This window comes from Notolepis coatsorum (assembly GCF_963971535.1).
Source record: "Notolepis coatsorum genome assembly, chromosome: 1".
NCBI classification, from domain to species: Eukaryota; Metazoa; Chordata; class Actinopteri; order Aulopiformes; family Paralepididae; genus Notolepis; species Notolepis coatsorum.
In genome coordinates this window covers 153,956,516-153,980,797 of record NC_140165.1, presented here as the reverse complement: position 1 = coordinate 153,980,797, position 24,282 = coordinate 153,956,516, and the positions used below count along the sequence as shown (strand labels likewise).

The window sequence follows — 24,282 nt, the reverse complement described above, 5'->3', positions numbered from 1 at the left end:
CTCCACTTGTCTATCAGGACTCCCTGGAAGAAGAGATCTTGTATCTCAATGGGACATTCCTGGATAAATAAAAATAAATAAAAATATGTCTATGGGCGGAGCCAGGCCAATAACAGGCTGAAATCTTGAGGCTGGAAAATGATGCTTTTGAGTACTCTATTAGAAATATAAAACAATGATTTAAAAAAAAAAAAAAAAAACCTTACAGATGTCTTCCATAGACTCACAGGAATTGTGTAAAGTTGCCCAAATAGTGCTAGGAATATTGCCACACTGTGGAACAAGAACTTATTTATTTTTGCACAAAGCCAGCACTGTCTTGTGTTAGAGCACACTTAGGCCTTTTGCATACAGTAAGGTCAAGGTTAAATAGTGATTGCTCTTCACATCCTTTATTGTGTTTGAACCAACTATTGGCTATAAACAGGCCTATATTAATAATGGTCACTGATGGACAGAGCCAGACACACGCACGCACTGTGAGCTGGCCAGGCTGCAGAGACCCAGGAGAAATAGCAATTACTTGCTCTCCTCTGTGCCCTGTGTGGGAGTGGGGGGGGGGGGGGGGTCATCACCTCTGGATAGTGTATGTGGGGTTAGGAATGTTGTAAAAGGTGCAGGATGTACATTTGGGGATGCTTCTAAAATGGAATCATGAATTGAGAGAGATTGATAAATATAGTTCCTCAGCGAAATCATGATTGTCAAAGATGATAGACCAGGGACCTTTCTATGGTGCTTTCAAGTGTCTGGATCTGACATCAAAAAGTGTAATTGGTAGCTTGCAACTCAAAGCTAATCTCGATAGCACAGCTTGTGTGTAGCTCTTGTGTAGCTTGGCTGCTTTGAACACATTGATTTTGGTGTCATTGTGAAACATGGATATCTACAGTAACAACAATTTCAGAACCAACAGGTGTTCTCCCAGAGGCAGCAGATTTCCAAATCCACGCATAGACCAGGCATAACTATTTCCATAATATGTCTCCTTCAAACTAAGTTGGGTTCTGAAATGTAAATCGCATGCTCTCCGACAGGTTTGCTGAGAAAGAGGGCAGTCGAGTTTGTAGATTAATGTTGTTAATAGAATGGATTAGTCACTTATCAGTCTCCCCCTTGCTTATGTGGGCTTCTTGGCCACGGTGAAAACGATCACCTTATCAGAGGTATTTTCCACTCTGCTGGTGATGTGTCGTCACATCAGCCTACAACTGCAGGGCCTCTCTGAGAGATGACTGCTCAGCTGGTTACATACATACTGTAGAACAATTGTACAAACTAGTCCATTACTTCAATGTTGGTTTACTTGTCTCGGTTCAGTTATAACCCCATCTTTTGATCTAAATGACAATGAAATACAAGCTTATTTAATTTGTTGTGGAATTGGATCAATCAATTATGCAATTATGCACATGGACAGATCTTCACGGTCAATATATATTTATTAAGATCTAAGATTAAGATTTATTAAGACAGAGGAATCAAAGACAAGTTGAAGAGATCAATAAGCCTGGCTAAGAGGAGTATGCTGTCTGGCCACCGGAAGCACACTAACCCCCCCCCCCTTTCCTACAGGGAATCTAGTAACCTAGGATGGTTTTAATTTTAAATTTTTATTATTTTTAGTGACAACATACAAAAAAAACATTAGTCCCCGAAGAGAAAAGCTTCATTGCACTAGATTATAGATTTAGCTATTTTACATCTCCAGTGGGATGTAAGGTTGGGGGTCATGAGGGCGGAGTCTTACTCGGGCAATGGAATATGGGAGGAGGCAGAAATTCCCTAGAGTAGATTCAGATTTGTCATGTTGCTGCTGTATGGCCTGCATTTAATTATTCACAGCATTTTCAGCCACTGGTGTCGGTGTCTGTCTCTGTGTGTGTGTGTGTCTGACTGTGTGTGTGTGTGCGTGTGCGGCGCGTGTACATGACCTGATCGACCTGCTGGTTGATTTAGCAGCAGTTGTTTTTGAGACATAACTGTAGGTGACAAGGGAACGCTATGCAGCATTATTCTGTCCCGCAAATTCCCCCTCAACCTCGTCTGCCCTTGACGTCCCGAAATATACAAACCACAAACTCTCGGCACACAAGCCTTGTATGTCCCAAGTGATACAGATCCCATTCTCTGGTTTCTGTGACTGTTATTCTCCCATGCCTGTGTGTACATTTATAGCCGTGCCCCACTATGGAGGAGTCTCATTGTGCCACCCACAGAAGAGAGTTGAAGTGAGAGCCGTGTCCAGAGGGACAGCCGTTGGTGCGTCTGCCAGGCGAAGATGTTTGTTCTGTGGTATTTTGTATTTGGCGCGGTGTGCCTGAGTGGATTGCTTTAGCGTTTCAGACCATAGTGATGTCCGTCAGGCATATCAGCTTTAGGCTCCACCCCTAATTATTCCTCAGGCTCCAACCCTGGTTAAAACCTTTTTTCTTCTCCAACTGCCTCTCGCATTGTTCCAGCAGTGCATGTCACCAAATATAAACTAAAGTTTCTTCCCCGCCTTCCCACTTCACTTTGTAAATTAACAGAACCCTGCAAATATCATCATTTTGTACACCACCACAATGGATTTTAAATGAAACAATCAATATGTGCTTCAAGTGTAGACTTTTAACTTTGAGGGTATTTACATCCAAATCAAGTGAACGGTGTAGGAATTACAACAATTACTATATGTGCCTCCTCCTTTTTAAGGGACCACAAGTGATTGGACAATTGGCTGCTCAGCTGTTCAATGGCCATGTGTGTGTTATTCCCTCATAATTTAATTTACAAGGAGCAGATAAAAGGTCTAGAGTTAATTTCAGGTGTGGTATTTGCATTTGGAATCTGTTGCTGTCAACTCTCAATATGAGGTCCAAAGTGCTGTCAGTGAAGCAAGTCATCATTAGGCTGAACAATTGAAACAACCCCATCCCTGGCAGCACATCACCCCCACCCTCCTCCACCTCCACTGGCTCCCTATCAAATCCTGCATCACCTACAAAACCCTCCTGCTCACCTACAAATCCCTTCACGCTCTGGCACCTCAGTACCTCACTGACCTCCTCCACCCCTACACTCAGTCACGGTCCCTATGATCCACGGACACTGGTCAGCTCTCCATCCCCCGAACCAGACTGCGGACCTTCGGGGACAGAGCTTTCAGTGTGGCAGCTCCCACCCTCTGGAACTCCCTCCCTGCAGAACTCTGCACCGCCCCAACTTTGGACTCATTCAAAAAACTGCTCAAAACCCACCTCTTCAACTTGGCCTTTAACCCCTAATCTCTCACTTTATATGTATATGTTGTGTCTGTCCACTGTCTGTTACTTTGTTACTCCCCCCCCCCCCCCTATGTAAAACGACCTTGGGTCCCTTGAAAGGCGCTATATAAAATGAAGTTATTATTCTTATTATCAGAGAGATAGCAAAAACATTAGGTGCGGCCAAATCAACCGTACATTGGTACATTCATAAAAAGAAAGAATGCACCCGGAAGACCACGGAAAACAACTGTTGGCCAGATCAAGAACACTCTCCAGGAAGTAGGCGTATCTGTGTTAAAGTCAACAACCAAGAGAAGACTTCACCAGAGTCAATACAGAGGGTTCACCACAAGATGTAAACCATTGGTGAGCCTCAAAAACAGGAAGACTTTTAGATTAGAGTTAGCCAAAAACATTCACAACAGTTGGCCAGATCAAGAACACTCTCCAGGAAGTAGGCGTATATGTGTTAAAGTCAAAAATCAAGAACAGACTTCACCAGAGTCAATACAGAGGGTTCACCACAAGATGTAAACCATTGGTGAGCCTCAAAAACAGGAAGACCAGATTAGAGTTAGCCAAAATAAAAAGCCTGTACAGTTCTAGAACAACATCCTATGGACAGATGAGACAAAGATCAATTTGTACCAGAATGATGGGAAGAGAAGAGTAAGGAGAAGGAAAGGAACTGTTCATGTTCATGATCCAAAGCATACCACCTCATCAGTGAAGCATGGTGGTGGTAGTGTTATGGCGTGGGCATGTATGGCTGCCAATGGAACTGGTTCCCTGTGTATTTATTGATGATGTGACTGACTGCTAACAAAAGCAGCAGGTTGAATTGTGAAGTGTTTTGGGGAATATGATCTGCTCATATTCAGCCAAATGCTTCAGAAGTCATTGGACACAGTGCAGATGGACAATGACCTGAAGCATACTGCGAAAGCAACCAAAGAGTTTTTAAGGCAAAGAAGTGGAATGTTATGCATCACCTGACCTGAATTGAAATTGAGTATGCATTTCACTTGCTGAAGACAAAACAGAAGGTAAAATGCCCCAAGAACAAGCAGGAACTGAAGACCGTTGCAGTAGAGGCCTGAGAGAGTATCACCAGGGACAAAACCCAGCGTCTGGTGATGTCTATGGGTTCCACACATCAGGCTGTCATTGACTGCAAAGGATTTGCAACTAAGTATTAAAAGTCACAATTAGATTTACGATTGTTAGTTGGTCCTTTAAAAAAAAGGGGGGGGGGGGGGGGGGTACACATGTAGAAACTGTTGTAATTCCTATACCGCTCACCTGATGTAAATACGTTAGCTGATGGTATTGTCCCCACGAAAAAGGTGCAGGTTTTCCTAAACCAGAAACCGTGGGTGGACAATTCCATCCGAGTGGCCCTGAATGCTCGTACCACTGCTTACAACTCGGGCCGAGCATCGGGAAGTATGGAACAGTATAAGGTAGCAGCCTATATGCTACGCAAAGAGGTGCGGGCTGCTAAACGGCGATATGCGAACAAGATGGAGACACAGATGGCACAGAACGACACGAGAGGCTTATGGCGGGGAGTACAAGCGATAACTGATTATAAAGTCAGCCCCCCCTCAATAGTGAGTGCCGATGCCTCTCTCGTGGATTAACTCAATTCCTTTTACGCACGGTTTGGGGCGAGCAGTGGCGACGCTAACTCACCGGCTAACAGCGTCACTTACGCACCGGCTGCAGCGGGGAGGGGGGGGGCACACTCTCTCATTGACGGAACACAGCGTGAGATTAGCATTCATGGGTGTGAATACTCGAAAAGCAGCTGGCCCAGATGGGATAACAGGACGAATACGTAAGTCCTGTGCAAATCAGCTGGCCCCAGTATTTACATCCATATTCAATCTATCCCTGGCTGAGTCCGTGGTCCCTGCCTGCTTCAAAATGTCTACTATAATCCCTGTGCCAAAAACCTCCTCTCCAGCAGGCCTTAATGACTACAGACCGGTAGCACTCACCTCTGTGGTCATGAAATGCTTTGAGAGGCTGGTCAAGGATTACATCTGTGCCTCCCTCCCCAGTAACATGGACCCATTGCAGTTTGCATACAGGACAAACAGGTCCACTGACGATGCGGTCTCCCAAGTACTACACACAACACACTATCTCACCTTGACAGTCTGAAGGGGGGCTATGTGAGATTGCTGTTCATTGACTATAGTTAAGCGTTCAACACCATAGTCCCCACCAGACTGGTTGACAAGCTGATCGATCTGGGTCTGAGCTCCGCCATGAGCGCCTGGATCCTGGATTTTTTTTTTTTTTTTACGGATTTTTTTTTAGTGTTTATCGCTTTTTACTACTGGGCAGTCCAGTAGAGAGAGAGAGAGGAGGAACGGGAGACAGAGTGGGGGGAAGACATTCTGCAAATAACGACGGGTCCGGGAATCGAACCCGGGTCGGCCGTGCCGCAACTCGGCGTGTTATTTGGTTCGCCACTGGGGCGCCCGATCCTGGACTTTCTAAGTGACAGGCCCCAGGCGGTCAGGGTGGGGGGTCATACCTCCAGCAAAATCACCCTGAGTATCGGGTCCCCCCAGGGCTGCGTTCTGAGCCCCCTGATGTATTCACTGTACACACATAACTGTGTGGCCAGGTTCAGCTCCAACTCCATAGTGAAGTTTGTGGACAACACGGTGGTAGTGGGGCAGATCTCTAACAACGACGAGAAGGCCTATCGGGAGGAGGTTGATGAACTGGCACGCTGGTGCCGGGATAACAGCCTACTCCTGAACATTGGTAAAACCAAAGAGCTGATCGTGGATTTTAGGAGAATACAGCAGGGGACACACACGCTACTGTGGATAAACGGGGCTATTGTGGACAGGGTGAGCAGTTTCAAGTACCTGGGAGTCCACATCACAGAGGACCTGACATGGTCTACACACAGATTCTGTGGTGAAAAAGGCGAAACAGCGCCTCTATCACCTGAGACAGCTAAGGAAGTTCAGAGTATCGGGGAAGATATGCCACTCCTTCTATTCCGGGGCTGTAGAGAGCATTCTGACTGGAAACATCACTGCCTGGTTTGGAAACAGCACGGCACAGGACAGGAAGGCACTCCAGAGAATGGTGCGCTCAGCAGAGCGTACTACGGGTATTGCACTACCACCCCTGCAGGATTTCTATAACAGGAGGTGCAAATCCAGAGCCTGCAGAATTATGAAAGACCCCCACCACCCCAACAACAGCCTGTTCAAGCGCCTACGGTCAGTCGGTCACACGCTGCAAGAACAGAGACTCCGGCTAAGCTTCTTCCCCCAGGCCATCAGAACACTGAACACTGAACTCTCCACTCACAAATACACATGAGCACACACAGACACACAGACACACACACACACAACACTCATGCGGCAACCGCTAAAACTATCACTTAAACAAAATGTCACTTTAAAAAATATAAAGTGACTTTAAAGGAAGGAGGTACTAATAGTATAGTTTAGATACATTAAGAGTTACAATTGTAAATTGTATATTGTATAGTAGTGTATATAGGAACCAGTTTCTCAGGAACTCAGCATGTCTTCTTTTTCTTTTTTTACCATGCATATCTTGTGTCTTACCTATTTAATTTTTTCTATGTTTATTTTTTCTATGCCTATTTTATTATTGTATTTTGCACAATCAATGCGGGCATGACCACCCGTATTTCACTGTATGCCCTGGTATGTATGTGACAAATAAACCTCTTGATTCTTGAATACCTTCAAATTAAAGCTGAAAGTCTTGAAATTATCCATTGTGGTGGTCTACAGAGCCAAAATTGTATCGATGTGCAAATATTTATGGACCCGACTGTAGGGCCTCCTGTATGTGGCAAGCCCATTTCTTCTTTCTTAAAACTGTCATTTACTTCAGACAATACTTGCCACAAAATATTTTCTAACCCTATTTTCTAATATTGTCTCTTAGTTCAAGCGCTTGGTGGGGAAATTGCGCAGCAAGGGAACTGTGCACAAGAAGAAGCGCCAGGAGATAGCCGAGCTGAAAGCGGAGTTTGGCGTCCTGCAGCGGACGGAGGAGATCCTTAAACAGAGACATGAAGCCATCCAACAACAACTGGTAATAACAAATAACCATACCCTCTCTATTCTCTACCCCACAGTATATCCATCATACTCTCCCCTACTCTCCATATTCATGTTTCAAGGCCGCTATCAAAAAGGATATATTAGCCTTTTGAGATCTTGTAAATCTCAAGCCACCATTCCTTTTTCTTTACAATTAGCTTAGTTACAAGGACAATGAGCTAGCAGAGTAGATTTAGCTATAGATGCATTATTTATTTGGTTCGTGGCAAATAATCTTTGCCACGAAGTTCAGCGACCAGAAATAAAAATATGACTGCGAAGGTTGGCGGGACGAATAAAGTGAATAGATGAATGCACGTGAGATTTTTCTGTACTGTCCCGACTTGCTGACGCCCTCCTCTGGCACAGGAAAGGATACGTTGTTGCTATTTATGATGGCTGCATCTGCTCCCCTCTCCACTATCCTACACACCGCTATTCCTTTTTCCACCCATGAATGTTTTATCCCTGGTCACAGTGTCTCGCCGCTCGGCACAAGCCCATTCCTGTCCTGGGTAGTACACACATTCCAGTTTATCAGTGGCTGGGCTGTGCATTGTACGTTGGTCATTATAGTGCTTTTTTGGACCGGACAGAAGTTGTAGGTGAAGGGAAGGATTCAGTGGGGAATGTAACTACAGAGGTCATCTACAGTGCAGGCCTGCTCCAGATAGCTGTTCACATGTGGGACAGTGTCGCGTGAACCTTTTAGGATGGGATTAGGTTCTTAGGGCAGCCTTGGGTGACATTACGGTTTGCTTATTTTCATACACACCACAGATTTCTCACCCTTGATGTACTGTAACGGCCAAAATGGATTTAATGTGCAGTGGATTTATGTGACCAGGGGGTGGCGCTTCTTTTATTCAAGTGTCAGGTACACCTGTATGAGGAGGAGTTTTGACCCGGAAAGGGCAATGGTTTTTGACCGCACGCACGAACACGCCACATGGCGAAATGTTTGTAGGCAATTAGGTATTGTATTCATTATTATTTAATCAGTTTAAGGAAAAAAGCCAAGATATTCTGTTTGCACGGTGAAGCAAATAAATATCATTTTCCAAGTAAAGCTGCCTGCATTGTATCATTGGGACAAAGACTGTTTGGTATCAGATCAGACATTTAGAACGGCGTGTCAGCCAAGTCCATCTACGGGATCAAATTGCTCAGTAGCTCCGTATAAGACGGGAGCTCCTTTAATATGTACAATAGACCACACACGAATAGAATATGCTATCTCATCCAGCCTAACCTTGGCTACACAGGGAACAAAGTGGCCTCTAGTCCCAGGTGTCAAGCTGAGCCTGTCCCTGTGAACAAAACCCTTCAGTGACTTCTTCTCAACACTGCAGCGGTGACGGAGCCAAGGGTCAGCTGGGCTCCACACTTAACACTTTCAATGCCCAAAACGTGATAAGACGTTTTATCAGCCCAATGCCTGAATGCCCACGACGACAATTATCGGTTTATTTTTTTATTAGCGATATGAATTCATATTTCATCAACCGAGTCTCCCGTTGGTATGCAGCCCCTGTAGGAGCTCAGATGTGAAAAAACCGCCCCCTATCGTCTCCCAGATGGTAATGCACCCTTTTGGAATGGACTCAATGAAAATAGATGAGAAAAGAAAAATCCGGAATCCACATTTTACTTCTCAGGCATGTAACCCGAGCCGATCGGATTCATTGTGGAGCCTCAGAACAGCGTGGAATACATATGTACAGTATGTAGCGTTGGATAAAAGAGATCGATTTTTGGAATGGCGATCAGGAATTGGAATGATCTTTTTGGAGAACATCTGATCTGAGGTAAGGAATCTATTTTACAAGTCTTGGGATAATCAGAGTTGTATTCGCTGAGATCTCAGCGTTCGCCCTATGTGTGTGTGTGTGGGCGATCGCTTTAAGGAAATCAGAGAATCGATTTTTCAGATCGCCTATAGCGTGCATACGTACACATATACTATCGATAATCTAGCGTTTATTTGAAAACGATTCATAAATAGGCCGAAAAATGACAAAGTTTTTGTGTATTCTAGAATATTCCGGTAAAGGGCGATTATCATGGAATATTTATATTTTCCTTGAAATCGAGGGCTTTTCAAAATGCTATAAAACGATAATGAACCGATAAAAAAACAATCCGCTTCGACAATGTTGACTGGAAAACGAGTCATTGATAAGCGACGGGCAGATTAGACACATAGCCATAATTTAAAACATAGATTAGGCGCTAACATTGAAGTGGATGGTGGGCATTCAAACTGTAAATCAAGATTAATCTTGGGCTCTGAAAGTGTTAATGGAGCACTTCACCGACTTTTAACCTTAATCCTATTGTTCTGTTGTGAGGAGGACATGTGATCATCTGACACGTCCAACGTTCTGTGTCTCAAGAGCTCTACTGCATTGGTACCCCCGAGAAATTCCTCTGGGTGGCATCACTGAGAGGAGAGCGGACCTCTAGCGAACTGCAGACACTATTTCCTCAACTATTTTCAACTGTAGTAGAACCAACTGGAGGAAGGTTGAAGAAATGGTTGAGGAAATAGTGTCTGCAGTTCTCTAGAAGTCTGCTCTCCTCTCTGTGACGTCACCGGGAGGAATTTCTCTAGGTGCTGATGCGGCTGAGCTCTCGTAGACGACACGGAACACGTTGGTCAGTTACATGTCCGATTATCACATGTTCTCCTCACAACAGAAGCATAGGATTAAGGTTGAAAATTAAAAGTGCTCTTTTAACTGTGTACACACTACACAGCGGCACGGTGGTGTAGTGGTTAAACACTGTCGCCTCACAGCAAGAAGGTCCAGGGTTCGATTCCCGCTTGGGGACCAGGTTTCCATGATGCCAGTTACCCAGGTGGGGTATCTCCCAGGCCTTTCTGTGTGGAGTTTGCATGTTCTCCCCGTGCTCGCAAGGGTTCCCCCCCCCAGATAAAATAAACCCAATGGAAAAACATGCACAACAACAAGATCGCTAACGCTGTGGCGTCCTTGACGAAGACGGACAGGAGCACTTGGATTGGTCCCCTGGCGCGGCTCACGTTGCGCCTGTCTGCTCCCGGCTGCCCTTGGGGGGGGGGGGGGGGGGGAGGACGACGGGGTGGGTTAATCGCAGAGACGAATCGCATACATGCCGATTAATGACACCTGAGCAGGTCCTAAATTATTATTATTATTATTATAATGCTAAGGGTTTCACTTTGGAGATGTTTTAGTTTGTAGTGGTTTTTGCAACTTGGGAGTGTTTGACTGTACAGATTCACAAGCTACGAAAACCATAAAAATGTTTGATGGTCAGTGTTTTGTGGCGGAAAAAAACGATTAATATAAGAATTAGGATTCTATCTTGTTTTTACATTTTAACGATTGTTAAAATAGTTAATTTTCTTTTTTTTTACTAACCTCAGTCAAATGGGAAAAGTAACTAAAATCTGCATCTAGAATCAAATCTATGCATGTATTGAATCGAGAATCTAATGGTTACACCAATAATCTAATTGTGAGATTCCGGATTCGGTGCACCTCTAGTACTTTTGAGTTATGAAGGTTAGAAAAGGATTATTTTCCACTTGCAAGTCAAATGTTTCAAGAATCGTATCTGCATAGTGTGATTGTTTGGGGCATGGATCTCTCTCTCTCTCTCTCCCTCTCCCTCTCCCTCTCCCTCTCCCTCTCTCTCTCTTTCTCTCTCTTCTCTCTTTCTCTCTCTCTTCTCTCTCTCTCTGTGTTTGAAGCAATCCATGGAGGCACAGAAGGGGATCTCTGGGTACAGTGACACCCAGGAGGAGCTGGAGAGGGTGTCGGCCATCAAGAGTGAGCTGGACGAGATGAAGGGCCGCACACTGGACGACATGTCTGAAATGGTGACTAACTCAAAATACACACACACACACACACAAATAAATCTTATACTACTTAAAGGTGCACTATGCCGTTTCAGAGGAGGGGGATTCGTTTGCAGAGCCTGCAAAAGACATGTACTGTAATTCGTAGAATAATTCTATCTTGTGTTCTCATAAATGAAAACAAAATATAATTTTTAGGCACTGTGACCTAAACGTAAGCCTAGAATATGTTTGTTGCCCTGCCTTGTAAATGACAGCAGTGAAATAGTAATTTCTCAGGTAGCTTTCTAGTTTCAAACGGTGTTCCAGGGATCCAATTTTCCTCTGAGATGTATCCAGTTTAAAAATTTACTCTCACAAAATTACATAGTGCACCTTTAACAGGTGCTAGGCACATCAACACAAAGCTCCCAAGTAAAATCAATAGAGCCTGTGATCCTGGGTTTATTTTAGATTTGTATTTACTATTATTATTTTAGTATGTATGCATGCATGTATATCATGCCATGGTTGCATATGCACACTTTCACACACAATGTATATATATCCCGAAATTCTCCAGGGATATGAGAACCATTTTTGTTTTCAGGACTGCTCTTCTGTAAAATACAGCTCAAATTAGTTTAAAAGCTCAGAGCACATTATGAGTCCAAATTCAGACCACTATTCATTGTCGATAGAGGAGCTACATAAAGTGATACATGATGACATCACTGATTTGATCTTTGTTTTAGCTGTGAAAGAGAGGTTTTACGGGCTGTTTGCACATTGATTGAATGGTCCAAGGTCATAGGCCTAGCACACTGTATCTTAATTACACCCACACAAAGCGCAAGAGGGTATTTTAATCACGTGTGTGGGTGTGTGTCCATAACCATGATATCTTTTTCCTATTCGATTTGGCTCAAACTTGGTGGGTAAGTTGAGCCAACAACCTGCACTATTTGATTTATCATTTATCATTCATAGGAACAAGATACAAGATACAAGAGTTTTATTTGTCACGGCATACAGGTATACAGTGAAATGCGGGGGGTCTTGCCCGCAACGATGTGCATAATACAATAGTAATAATATATAATAAGAATCCAACCAATAGAGCGACATTGTGCAATAAACAAGTAAACAAAGTAGGGCATATCGGTGTACCCCTTAAAAATGTCCAATACATTTAGATTTTGAACTGCGCCCTCCAATGTGTGGGTACTTTATGTCAATAAAACTTCAATCAAATCGGCCTCCCACCCCACCCCAAAAGTCTGTTGCATTTGGAAATACGTCAAATTTCAGAAGCTCATAGTACCATAAATGCAGTTTCTGTAGATCTTTAATTAGCTCAAAATATGAACCTACTTTATTATTCTGTCACCCTGTTGCACTGAGGCCCAAATGGAAGCCAGTTGCGGCCGATTAGGCCGTGGTCCAAGATGTTTCAGAGTTCCTTAAACAGTAGTCAGGGTCTGTGATTCGGTTGTTCTTTTAGGCTGGCGGTTTACACATTTGGCAAAAAGCAGGCTGTTCTTAATAATGGATTCCAACATTTCTGGCTGGAAGTAGATTTCCACTCTCCTCTAGAGTGGCTGGATACTTCTTGTTCAGCTCAGCCACATTCCTTTTGGTAGACACAGGGCAGGATAAATCAGTGAGGTTTGATGTTCTATTTGTTCTTTTTCAGGTTAAGAAATTGAACTCAATGATAGTAGAGAAGAAGTCTGCACTGGCCCCGATGATCAAGGAGCTGAGGCCTCTGAGACAGGAGTGTCAGGTGAGATTACTGTAAAACTGCAATGTCACATTAAAGAATCATCACAATCTATGAATTCACACGCTATTACTAGTAGTAAGTCAAACCATCATATGAAAAGGAGCTTTCAAAAGCCATTACAAAAGATAATTTCAACACATAAGGGGGAAACCCGTACAGGGTCTCTGTGAGTCAGCGGATGATGACTTTGTGTGTAATCATGGCAGAATCCATTAACAGTGATTTGCACACAGTCCATAAATAACATGTATTGTAGGGCTTGGGAAAGCCCCCCACATTGCTTAGTTAAAGCAGGGGGCTTATATTTTCCAACATGTGCTGCCAGAGTTGTTCAGCCATCTTACTGGCTAATATGCTGATGTCTATGTGAATCAGTTTACATTAAGTTAGGGGTCGTCTTTTTGTTTATGAGAGTTTCTTTTGAAAAATGTAAGTTAATGTTATGTATTATCTAAATGGTAAATGTATGGGGTCTAATCTGAGCTAATGGGTTAAAAGCAGGCAGTGAGCTCCCGGTAGTTTGCAATCTACTGGTTGGAGACTTCTGCATTAAGTACAGAATGTAAATTATTGGATAGGTGGACACACTATGTATATTTCTTTGTATTTTTATTCATCTGTTCTTTTGTATGTCAATGGGCATTCCTATCGCAACAGGAGCTAACTCAGGAATATGAGGCAAAGAAGACTCACTATGACAGCTGTGCTGCAGGTCTGGAGAGCGACCGATCGAAATTGGAACAGGTATGACTTTTGTCTTCAAATCGATTTATAGGGTCAATCCGGTATTTATAAACTGGGACCCTATTTTTTCCATAATTTGGGATCTAAATACGTAGGTCTAATAGGGACAACAATTTTGGAATTGGTCCAGTATTGAGTGAGATTGCTTCAGCCGGCAGCTGCTAAACGGGCTGCAATGTAATCCCTGGGGGCATTTGTGTATGTCAAAGTACGGCCACTAAAAGTGCATGTTTTTGCCACTGACAGGCTCAGGCTATGCTAAGTGTCTTCTATTTTTTTTTATTACCAAAAACATAAATCTTGCTCAAAGAGAAGTCTCACTCTGAAATCACGAGAGGAGTTTGTTGTTGCAGGAAGACTGGAAACGTGAGTGCGAGTTGGAGAGGAAGAGTTTGTTGTGTTGGAGAACAGAAAGTGTAGCGTTATCTAAAAGATATAAAACTATACGTTTGCACATATCCTAATTGTATCAACAGAATGTCATGCCAGTTTTCATACACTGCCTTTGTTGGATAGGGACACGCTGAAGTTGTGGCTAGTTGTGCTACAAATGGATGAAAACACTCCTGTCCGTACACTGCACCTTACAGACCATCGAGTCTAGTGACCAGTTTGACCGGAGAAGAAATCCTATACTGTAATATTCATGCCTTGAATATATCATTTTACGACAGGCGCGCCAGGCGCACCTCCCTGTTATGTATACCTGCACAAGGGGTCCTGACAGTCAGTTGGCTGCCAGCCGTGGATGGAGTTACACTCATGCTTACCTTTGCAATAAACCTCTTAATGTACGGTAATCTCCTCGTCCTGAATGATTATTCTCTTTAAATCGAATACGACATGGTGTCAGAAGCGGAGTGAACATGGATATCAACAGAGTCCCGTCGCCACGGATGAATTGGGATTCTCTGGACTTACCGGGAGAATGGAAGAAGTTCAGACAGCACGCAGAGCTAATGTTTTCGGGCCCACTTAAGAAGAAAGGAGAGGACGAGAAATGTAGCTACCTGCTACTGTGGAGCGGAGAAAAAGGGAGAGACATTCACAACACATGGACTCTCAGTGCAGATGAAGCAAAGGTATTGAAGAGCTACTATGACAATTTCGAAGCATACGTACTTCCAAGGAGGAATACGATTTTCGCTAGGTATAAATTCCATGAAAAAACCCAGCAACCTAGCGAGTCATTTGAACAATTTGTCACTGCATTGAAACTACTCGTGAAGGACTGTGCATATGTGAACAATGATGAGATGGTTAGAGACCGTATAGTGTTTGGCATACACTCAGCAAAAGTAAGAGAGAAACTATTAAACGTTGGATCAGACTTGTCATTAGACAAAGCGATAGATATAGCTAGAGCCCACGAGCTAGCACAATCTCAGATAAAGAGCTTTACTGGCGCCACAAGCAGCACGCAGGAGCAGCTCGTGCACGAGGTGCACAGACATGAACAGAAGAATACCGCACAGAGGTACCGCCCCAGAGCAGAGTGGACAGAGAGAGCGAACAGAGCGAGCGACACAGACACACAAAGGAACTGTGGATACTGTGGGAGCAGAGCTCACAAGGAAGGAGATAACTGTGCAGCTAGAGGGAAACGATGCACGAAGTGTGGAAAATGGAACCACTTTGCTAAAGTTTGCAGGGCCGGTAGTTTCAAGAAAAGGTCAGTACACGAGATTAGCATGCGCTCTGAGTCAGGTGAAGAGTCAGATGAACTATATGTAGACACCGTGACAGACAGACGGTTTGATGAAACAGAACAAGCTTTCGCAGACATACAAATAGGAAAACAGGGCACAGAGCTTAAATTTAAGCTAGACACAGGTGCACAAGTAAATGTAATTCCTTTGAGAGAGTATCACAGTTTGCAAGATAAACGCAAAATACAGCCTACTTCACGCAGACTGACAGGATATGGTGGAGAGAAACTAGTAGTAAAGGGCACGTTAAAGTGTAAATACAAAGAGCGTGACATGCTGTTAGACTTTTACATAGTAGACACTCAGGCACCCCCAGTTCTAGGTTTACAGGCATGCCTGAATATGGACCTCATTAAACTAGTGTTGTCAGTCACTGCATACACAGATAAGCAGACCATCATGGAAGAATACCACGATGTGTTTAAAGGGATCGGACTATTCCCAGGAGAGTGTCACATCCATATAGACCCAGACGCCACGCCAGTAGTCTGCCCACTGAGAAGGACACCGATCGCCCTGCGTGGCCGACTGAAAAAGGAGCTACAGAATATGGAAGACACACAGATCATCGCTAAAGTCATCGAACCAACGGAGTGGGTCAGTGCACTGGTCATTGTTGAGAAACCACGCACAGGCAAGCTCAGAATATGTTTGGACCCTAAGGAGCTAAACAAGGCTATCAAGCGCCCGCACTACCCTCTGTCGACACTAGAGGACATCACACCCAGACTAACAGGCGCACGCTATTTCAGCGTACTGGATGCAAGGTCGGGATACTGGTCCATCAAGCTCTCAACCGTTTGGACGATACAGATTCCTACGATTACCGTTTGGGCTAACTTCTGCCCAGGACGAATTACAACGGAAAATCGACGAGACATACGAGGGACTGAACGGAGTAGCAGCTATAGTAGACGACATCCTTGTCTATGGCGCGACCAGAGAGGAACACGACAAGAATCTACATGCAATGTTGGAGAGATCACGGGAGAGAGGCGTTCGGCTCAACGCAGACAAGTGCACCATCGGAGCCAACGAAGTGAGCTACTTCGGGCACGTCCTTTCAGCTGACGGCATGAAGCCTGACCCAGGCAAGATAGCTGCCATCAAGGAGATGGAGGCGCCAAAGAGCCGTGCAGAACTGGAGACCGTGCTAGGTATGGTCAACTACCTGGCGAAATCCGCCCCGAGTCTCTCCGAGATCAACGCACACATGAGACAGCTGCTTAAACAATCGAATGAGTTCCTGTGGGACGCGCAGCACGACGCTGCATTCAAAAAGATGAAAGACATACTTACCAGTGAACCGGGGCCAGTCCTCATTTACTTTGACCCAGATAAGGAGCTCAGCTTGCAAGTGGACGCATCAAAGTATGGTCTGGGTGCTGTGCTGATGCAGGAAGGAAGGCCCATTAGCTACGCATCCAGATCACTCACAGACAGCGAGGTCAACTACGCACAAATCGAAAATGAGATGTACGCAGTCCTTTATGGATTCAAACGCTTCCACCAATATGCCTACGGTCGCCATGTTGTGGTGCAATCTGACCATAAGCCCCTGGAGTCGATCATGAAGAAGCCGATCGCCGCAGCCCCACCGCGGTTACAGAGGATGATACTACAACTACACAAGTACAACTTCACGATCGTGCACCGCCCTGGGAAAGACATCCCAGTTGCAGACACGCTGTCCAGGAAATCACTCACCTCTCACGACGACGGACTCAGTGAAGGGATGGACCTTCAGGTACACATGGTGTACAACAGCCTACCTGTACACGACGACAGGTTACAGGAGATCAGAGAAACAACAGACAATGACACACAGCTAAAGCTGCTCAGCCAGGCTATCCTGGAGGGATGGCCTGAGGAAAGAAAACAATGCCCCCAGAACATCACCGAATACTGGAACCACCGAGATGAACTATCCAAAACGAATGGAATCATTTCCAAAGGGGAGAAAATAGTCATCCCTACCAGCCTCAGAGGAGAGATGCTGATCAAGATCCATGCAGGCCACATGGGCATGGAAAATGCAAACTGAGAGCACGAGACATTATGTTCTGGCCTGGAATGGGTAAACATATAGAGCAAGTCGTGGAAAAGTGCTCAATATGCCAAGAGCGCCGCCCATCAAACACCAAGGAGCCCATGATGCCTCATCGTATCCCAGACCGTCCCTGGCAGGTGGTAGGAACAGATCTCTTCAACTGGAACAACCAGGACTACGTCGTGACCGTCGACTATTACAGCAGGTTCTTCGAACTAGACAGACTTCACAGCACCACATCGGCAGCTGTAGTCCACAAGCTAAAGGCAGCCTGTGCCAGGCATGGCGTCCCAGAGACTATTGTCTCAGACAATGGACCACAATACAAGTCTAAAGAGTTCGAGGCATTCGCCAAGTCGTGGGAGTTTACACACGTCACGTCAAGCCCACATTATCCGCAGAGCAACGGACTAGCGGAGAGAACTGTGAAGACGGCAAAATCACTCATGGACAAGGCTAAGGCAGACGGAAGAGACCCGTACCTAAGCCTCCTGGAGTATCGTAACACCCCAGTCGACAACTTCAAATCGCCGGCACAGCTGTTGATGAGCCGCAGGCTACGCTCAACCCTCCCGAGCACCAACCAACAGCTGCGGCCAGGGGTAGTAAGCCCCAAAGATGGACATGACAAGCGAGTGCAGAGACAACAGCACCAGAAGAAATACTATGACAGGTCAGCTAGACCACTGCCCCCACTACATTGTGGTGAATCTGTCAGGCTCCAAGAGTATGGACGCTGGAGGACAGCAGTAGTCATACAACCAGCCGACACTGCACGGTCATACCACGTTCGCACCCAAGATGGACGCGAATACCGCCGCAACCGCAGGCACCTGAGGGACACAAAAGAGGAACATTTCCAGGACAGCGACGGTATGCCAAGTCCAGAGAGCGTCGATCAACCGCCGGAGACCAACGACCCTGAACTGTCAGGGGACTCAGAAGCGAACTCAGCTTCATACTACACCAGATCCGGCCGAGCAGTGAAGCCTCGGGACGTCTTGGACCTATGAATGTACAGGGTGTAGGCGGATCGCTGCCCTAAAGAAAAATGCTATTCCAACATTTTTTTTCCCGGGCGCCCTTGTGGCGCACCACGTTAGTGCATCGCACACCTACGTGGCCGTCCCGGGTTCGCTTCCTGCTCCCGGTGACATTTGTCGCATGTCTTCCCCGCCTCTTATCCCGTTCATCCTCTCCTCATCTGTCGGTCATGTCTGACCATGAAAAGCAATAAATGCTAAAAAATTTATATTTTTTTTATCCACTTTTTCTCCCATTTTCTATTTTTCTCCCATCCCAATTTCGTATCATCCAATTCAACCCTCCCCTGTCTCGAACGCTGTTTCTTGCCTCCCACAAGCCGGCTGCAATGTGGACTAAGTCATACATAGCATGAGTCCCCTCCGATACTCGAGGTAACAGCACCTGCGCGGCGCGATCTTTCAGCGTCAGGGGTCTGCGCTTTGGAGGGGCGCCGCCCCCTTCGCTTCCTGATTCTACTGCGCAGGCGCACCAACCGACCTGTAGGAGTCGCTGTCCACAACGCCCGATCCCCACCCATCAGTTTCCCACCCCCTAATACTGCCAATGTGTATTAGTACGAACGACCAGCTAAACTGAAAGCAATGTGGAGCGCTGGGCTCGAACAGGCGAACCCAGCGTCTCCAGTATTCGTGGTGAGCGCCTTGCCCACTGCACCACGTAGCCGCCCCTAAAAGATAAATCTTTAAAAAAGAAAATGTGTCCCTATCGGCCATTAAGACCCCAAATGATGGAAGAATAGGGTCCAGGTTTAAAAATACTGGAATTACCCTTTAACATATATATCAATATGTAGGAAAAATGCTGTATTGATTCATTCAAATTAATTTATATTGATTTACCCTACATTCTCACCTTCTGAAATTTCCCACATGTATCTTCTTTTCCGAACCAATCAAATAGAATAGGCTCTTTGAGCCCAAAAGACATTAAGTCCTTGTGTGTATTCACTACCAGACTACCTTTTCCTTTACAGGAGGTGAAAGCACTGAGGGATGAGGTGGCCCAGGAGGAAAATCGATACCATTACATCAATGGCATGAAGGAGGTAAGCAGATTGAGAAACAAACTACCTCTACCCCCCTAACAGCTCACCTGTAAACCTGAACCCATGTATCCATTCTCCACAGATCGTTGAGACGCAAATGCAGCGTGCGGTGGATGAGACGAAAGCCTACGTGTCCTCCGATCCGCAAGAGAGGAGAAAGGCCATCAGGTGAGCATGCGGAGCCCAGTCTGCCAGCTGCTGTGGAGATGACACCTTGTTCATCCTCACACGCTCCTGTTACAACACAATCAGGCTTGTGCTACTGTCACTTAACACCGATCTACATGTTTGGTATTACACCTCATGAAATCCAGATAACGCTTTGGACATTTATCAAATCTTTGATTCATCCTGATCCATTCTGATTTCATTTACACTGGCAAACATCTGAAATGTGTTTGTTTTTTTAGGGAAGTTTACATGAAGAACATTGCAGAGCAGGAGTCACTGGGCAAGGTGAGCAGAGTGTGGCTGTTCCTATGAAACATGGTTGTAAGTTGGAGAAAACATGTAAAAGGACTTGGTCATCAAAAACAAAGGACAATCTGAAAAAAATTAATTCTTTCTTTTAAATAGTAAATCCAAGATGGTGATGTAGTCCTTGCTGTGTAAGGTTTTCATGTCTGCTCTCTTTCTCTCTGGACCACAGAAGCTGCGTGAGAAGCAGAAGGCGGTGAGAGAGAGCCACGGCTCTAACATGAAGCAGATGAAGATGTGGCGCGACCTGGAGAAGCTGATGGAGTGCAAACGGCAGTGCTTCATAAGAGCCCAGAGCCAGGCCTCCATTGGCCAGGTCATCCAGGAGGAGGGAGAAGATAGGCTGGTGCTGTGAGGATGCTCCCTGCTAGACAGTCATCTCCTGGGGTACCTTTAGTTCACCAAAGACTTTTCAGTCATCTCACTATTGTATGCCGTTATCCAAACTATTACAAGACACAACTGATTATATTATATTGATAGGTATTTTCAGTTCATTAAGGTCTAATATTTTACATCCAGCTCCTCTGGGTGCATAGGTCTCTGGAATGTGGCCAGGGGGTCCGGTGACGAAGCCAGCCAGGAGGAACCCAGGCCAGGCACCCAGAAATACTTTGACCTGATGACCTGTGTGACCTAATGTGCATGCATGGCTCTATCGGTCCTCCGGCCACAGGCCAGTGAGAGGAGCAAACCAGATTCATCCTTAGACTACCATATACGACCAAGCCTGTCTGATCATCTATTTATTAACCAGTGGCTTGCTAAATTTGGAACCCACATGGTATAAAAGCATGGTTGTGTCATCATTCTGGAGCCTTGCAGCCCCCATGGAGGGCTGTGGTCTCCAGGACTGTTCCTCGTTCTCCGTGTGTTCCTGTCAATAAATACCATCGATTGACTTCACATTTGCTTCCTGACTCTCTGTCCAGCTGGCTCATACATATCAATCCAAAGAACTCAGTTTTATACTATCAAATGGAGGCGCTGCTGAGATTGATTTGGGCCAGCTGGCAGGCACCAAGAACGGCCGCTGGTGCTTTTTCTTCAGTGACAGAACGAGAACTCCTGACATTAGAAGGAAACATGGAGAATGGCAAGGAAGACGTTGCAAGAAGATCCAGACATTCAGCAGCTGTCTGTGGCACGTCTTCAGAATCAGCTGTGGCAGAGAGGGAGGTCGGCAGACAGCAGTCTGTGCTGGTCAGGAAGGGGCTCTCTCAGGGGAGAGATGCCAGCAGCAGCCCCTGAGACCCAGACCACCAGACTGCCCTCGCCGTCCTCCGTGGAGACCAACCTACAGGCTGGAGGAGGAGGCAGCTAAAGCCGCAGGGGCCAGCTAAGCCCCATATTTCCTCCACCCAGCAAGGCCAAGCACCACAGCCTGGTAGAGATCATCTACGACGAGAAGGAAAAGACAGCAGCAGGAGAGACACTGCGGCAGAGCTGAAGAAACAGGGTATCAGTTGGGGAGAGGCGGAGAAGACAGCCCAAAAACACTGAGGCAGACCACCAGAAGAGACACCCTGCCTTGGAACCGCACTCTGGAACCTCTCGTTCATAAAGGGGACCTCTCGTTCATAAAGGAGACCTTAGCCTGGGAAGGGAGACCTGCATGCACCTCTGTTGGGGGAAGGGGGTCCGTGGGCGAATGCAAGGCAGCCAAGGCTGGTTGGTTCGACGTAGGATCTACCTGAACCTTTTGGGGGGAGGTGTATCCTAAGTAAGGGAAGGAATGCATCCGAACGGAAGGGGTGTACCTGAGTAAGGGGGGTTCAGGGTCAGGTGTAGTTATTTTGGAGGTTGCAAATCTGTGTCTCTCTTTTCTCTCTCCCTCTCTCGCTCCCCCCCTCTTCTCTCTCTCTCACCTCTCTAACTGTTGTTTAGTTTTCTTATGTGTTTAATGGTTGATAATCGGCAAGTATGGTCCATTAATGAACTGTTGTGTTGACATATTTAATTAATGTCAAAAGAGGGGTTGATAGGTATTTTCAGTTCATTAAGGTCTAATATTTTACATCCAGCTCCTCTGGGTGCATAGGTCTCTGGAATGTGGCCAGGGGGTCCGGTGACGAAGCCAGCCAGGAGGCACCCAGGCCAGGCACCCAGAAATACTTTGACCTGATAATAATAATAATAATAATAATAATAATAATAATAATAATAATAATAATAATAATAATAATAATAATAATAATAATAATAATAATAATAATAATAATAATAATAGATTGAATTTGTAATGCGCTTTTTGTTCGCTGGGATCCCAAAGTGCTATACTACAGGGTTAAAACTGTTTTTTTTTTATCCACTTTTTCTCCCATTTTCTATATTTTTCTCCCATCCCAATTTCGTATCATCCAATTCAACCCTCCCCTGTCACGGACGCTGTTTCTTGCCTCCCACAAGCCGGCTGCAATGTGGACTAAGTCATACATAGCACAAGTCCCCTCCGGTACTTGAGGTAACAGCAGTCGCATCTTTTCACCTGCGCAGCTCGATCTCTCAGTGGCGAGGAGTAACGCGTGGGAGGCTCACGCTGCCCCCGACACTTCCTGATTCTACTGCGCAGGCGCACCAACCGACCTGTAGGAGTCGCTGTCCACAACGCCCGATCCCCACCCATCAGTTTCCCACCCCCTAATACGGCCAATGTGTATTAGTACGGACGACCAGCTAAACTGAAAGCAAATGTGGAGCGCTGGGCTCGAACTGACGAGCCCAGCGTCTCCAGCATTTCGTGGCGAGCGCCTTGCCCACTACGCCACGTAGCCGCCCTGCAGGGTTAAAACAGTTAAAAAATAAAATAGTTATTAGTAAAACAAATAAAATATAGAATAAAAATAAGATAAAAATAGAACATAGTTAATTAAAAACATAGTATAAACAGAAAATTTAAAAACAACGTCCAGATTTTCAGGCCTGCTTTAAAATAGTCCAGGCTCTGTGGTGCCCGCAGCTGGATGGGGAGGCTGTTCCACAGGCGTGGTGCAGCCGTGCAGAAGGCTCGGTCACCCATGGTGCAGAGCCGGATGACCTGTGTGACCTAATGTGCATGCATGGCTCTATCGGTCCTCCGGTCACAGGCCAGTGAGAGGAGCAAGCCAGATTCATCCTTAGACTACCATATACGACCAAGCCTGTCTGATCATTTATTTATTAACCAGTGGCTCGCTAAATTTGGAACCCACATGGTATAAAAGCATGGTTGTGTCATCATTCTGGAGCCTTGCATGGAGGGCTGTGGTCTCCAGGACTGTTCCTCGTTCTCTGTGTGTTCCTGTCAATAAATACCATCGATTGACTTCACATTTGCTTCCTGAATCTCTGTCCAGCTGGCTCATACATATCAATCCAAAGAACTCAGTTTTATACTATCAATATAGTAAACAATGTGTATTTATTTTCAATAAAAGTTGGTGGTCGTTTTTGGTTACACACTATGAAACCTTTTGTGTTGCACCTCAATTATACTAAGATCTATGGTATGTATGTACATCTGGTCACCACATTAGTAGAACACGTTAATGAGAAAATCTAGTCCTTAGTTTGTAAATGGTTTTGTCACATTACATGGGTACAAAGCAACTTAACCTGTTGTGTTTTTGGTACATGTGTCCTACGACTCTACGAGTGACACTGTTCCAATTGTTTGAGTATCTCCCATCAGAAGCAACCTTCCTTCCAAGTTTCAAGTTTCTTTAATAGTTGTCATACAGAATACTTTTATACAAAATGCTTCTTACTGTTACGCTCCAGAGACTGTGCTAGACAAGATAGTATGAAATAAAATAGTATAGCATGTAAAATAGAAGTAAAAAAAAAAAAGTCACAGTGTTCAGTATAGACATATGTACAATGTTCGATGCAGAATAGAAGTAACTGAGTTACCATACAATATACAATATACTATGCAATGTACTAATACAATACTATATAGTGCAGAGCAGAAATGGGATGAGGTACAATTTAGGTACAATTTACAGTAAGGTGTACGAGTTGTAGTGCAAATCCTTTACCAATAAATGTAAAGTGTGTTTAGGTGATCTAAAGTGTGGAGAGTGGGTGCTGCAGTGTGTTGTTTGTTTAAGTGAGTGTGTGCGTGTGGGTGTGTGTGCTGTGTGCATTTGATGGTTGTTGCATAGTGTTTATTGTTCGTTGAGCAGCCTGATGGCCTGGGGATAGAAGCTTCTTCTGAGTCTTTCTGTGCTCGCCTTAAGACTCCG

The 24,282-nt window shown here is 45.2% G+C and overlaps 1 protein-coding gene across 1 annotated transcript in view; it reads left to right on the top strand.

Moving 5' to 3' along the window:
* LOC311244956 (intraflagellar transport protein 81 homolog) overlaps nucleotides 1–23,348 on the top strand; it is a 58,882-nt gene extending 35,534 nt beyond the window's left edge. Inside the window, exons 11-18 of the mRNA XM_084334670.1 lie at nucleotides 7,212–7,361; nucleotides 11,109–11,237; nucleotides 12,895–12,984; nucleotides 13,642–13,728; nucleotides 19,508–19,579; nucleotides 19,662–19,747; nucleotides 19,990–20,035; nucleotides 20,229–23,348. Of these exons, the coding sequence (XP_084190796.1) occupies nucleotides 7,212–7,361; nucleotides 11,109–11,237; nucleotides 12,895–12,984; nucleotides 13,642–13,728; nucleotides 19,508–19,579; nucleotides 19,662–19,747; nucleotides 19,990–20,035; nucleotides 20,229–20,411 (843 nt within the window). The 3' untranslated portion in view covers nucleotides 20,412–23,348. The remainder of the gene's footprint in view (nucleotides 1–7,211; nucleotides 7,362–11,108; nucleotides 11,238–12,894; nucleotides 12,985–13,641; nucleotides 13,729–19,507; nucleotides 19,580–19,661; nucleotides 19,748–19,989; nucleotides 20,036–20,228) is intronic.
* The last annotated feature ends 934 nt before the right edge of the window (nucleotides 23,349–24,282 follow it).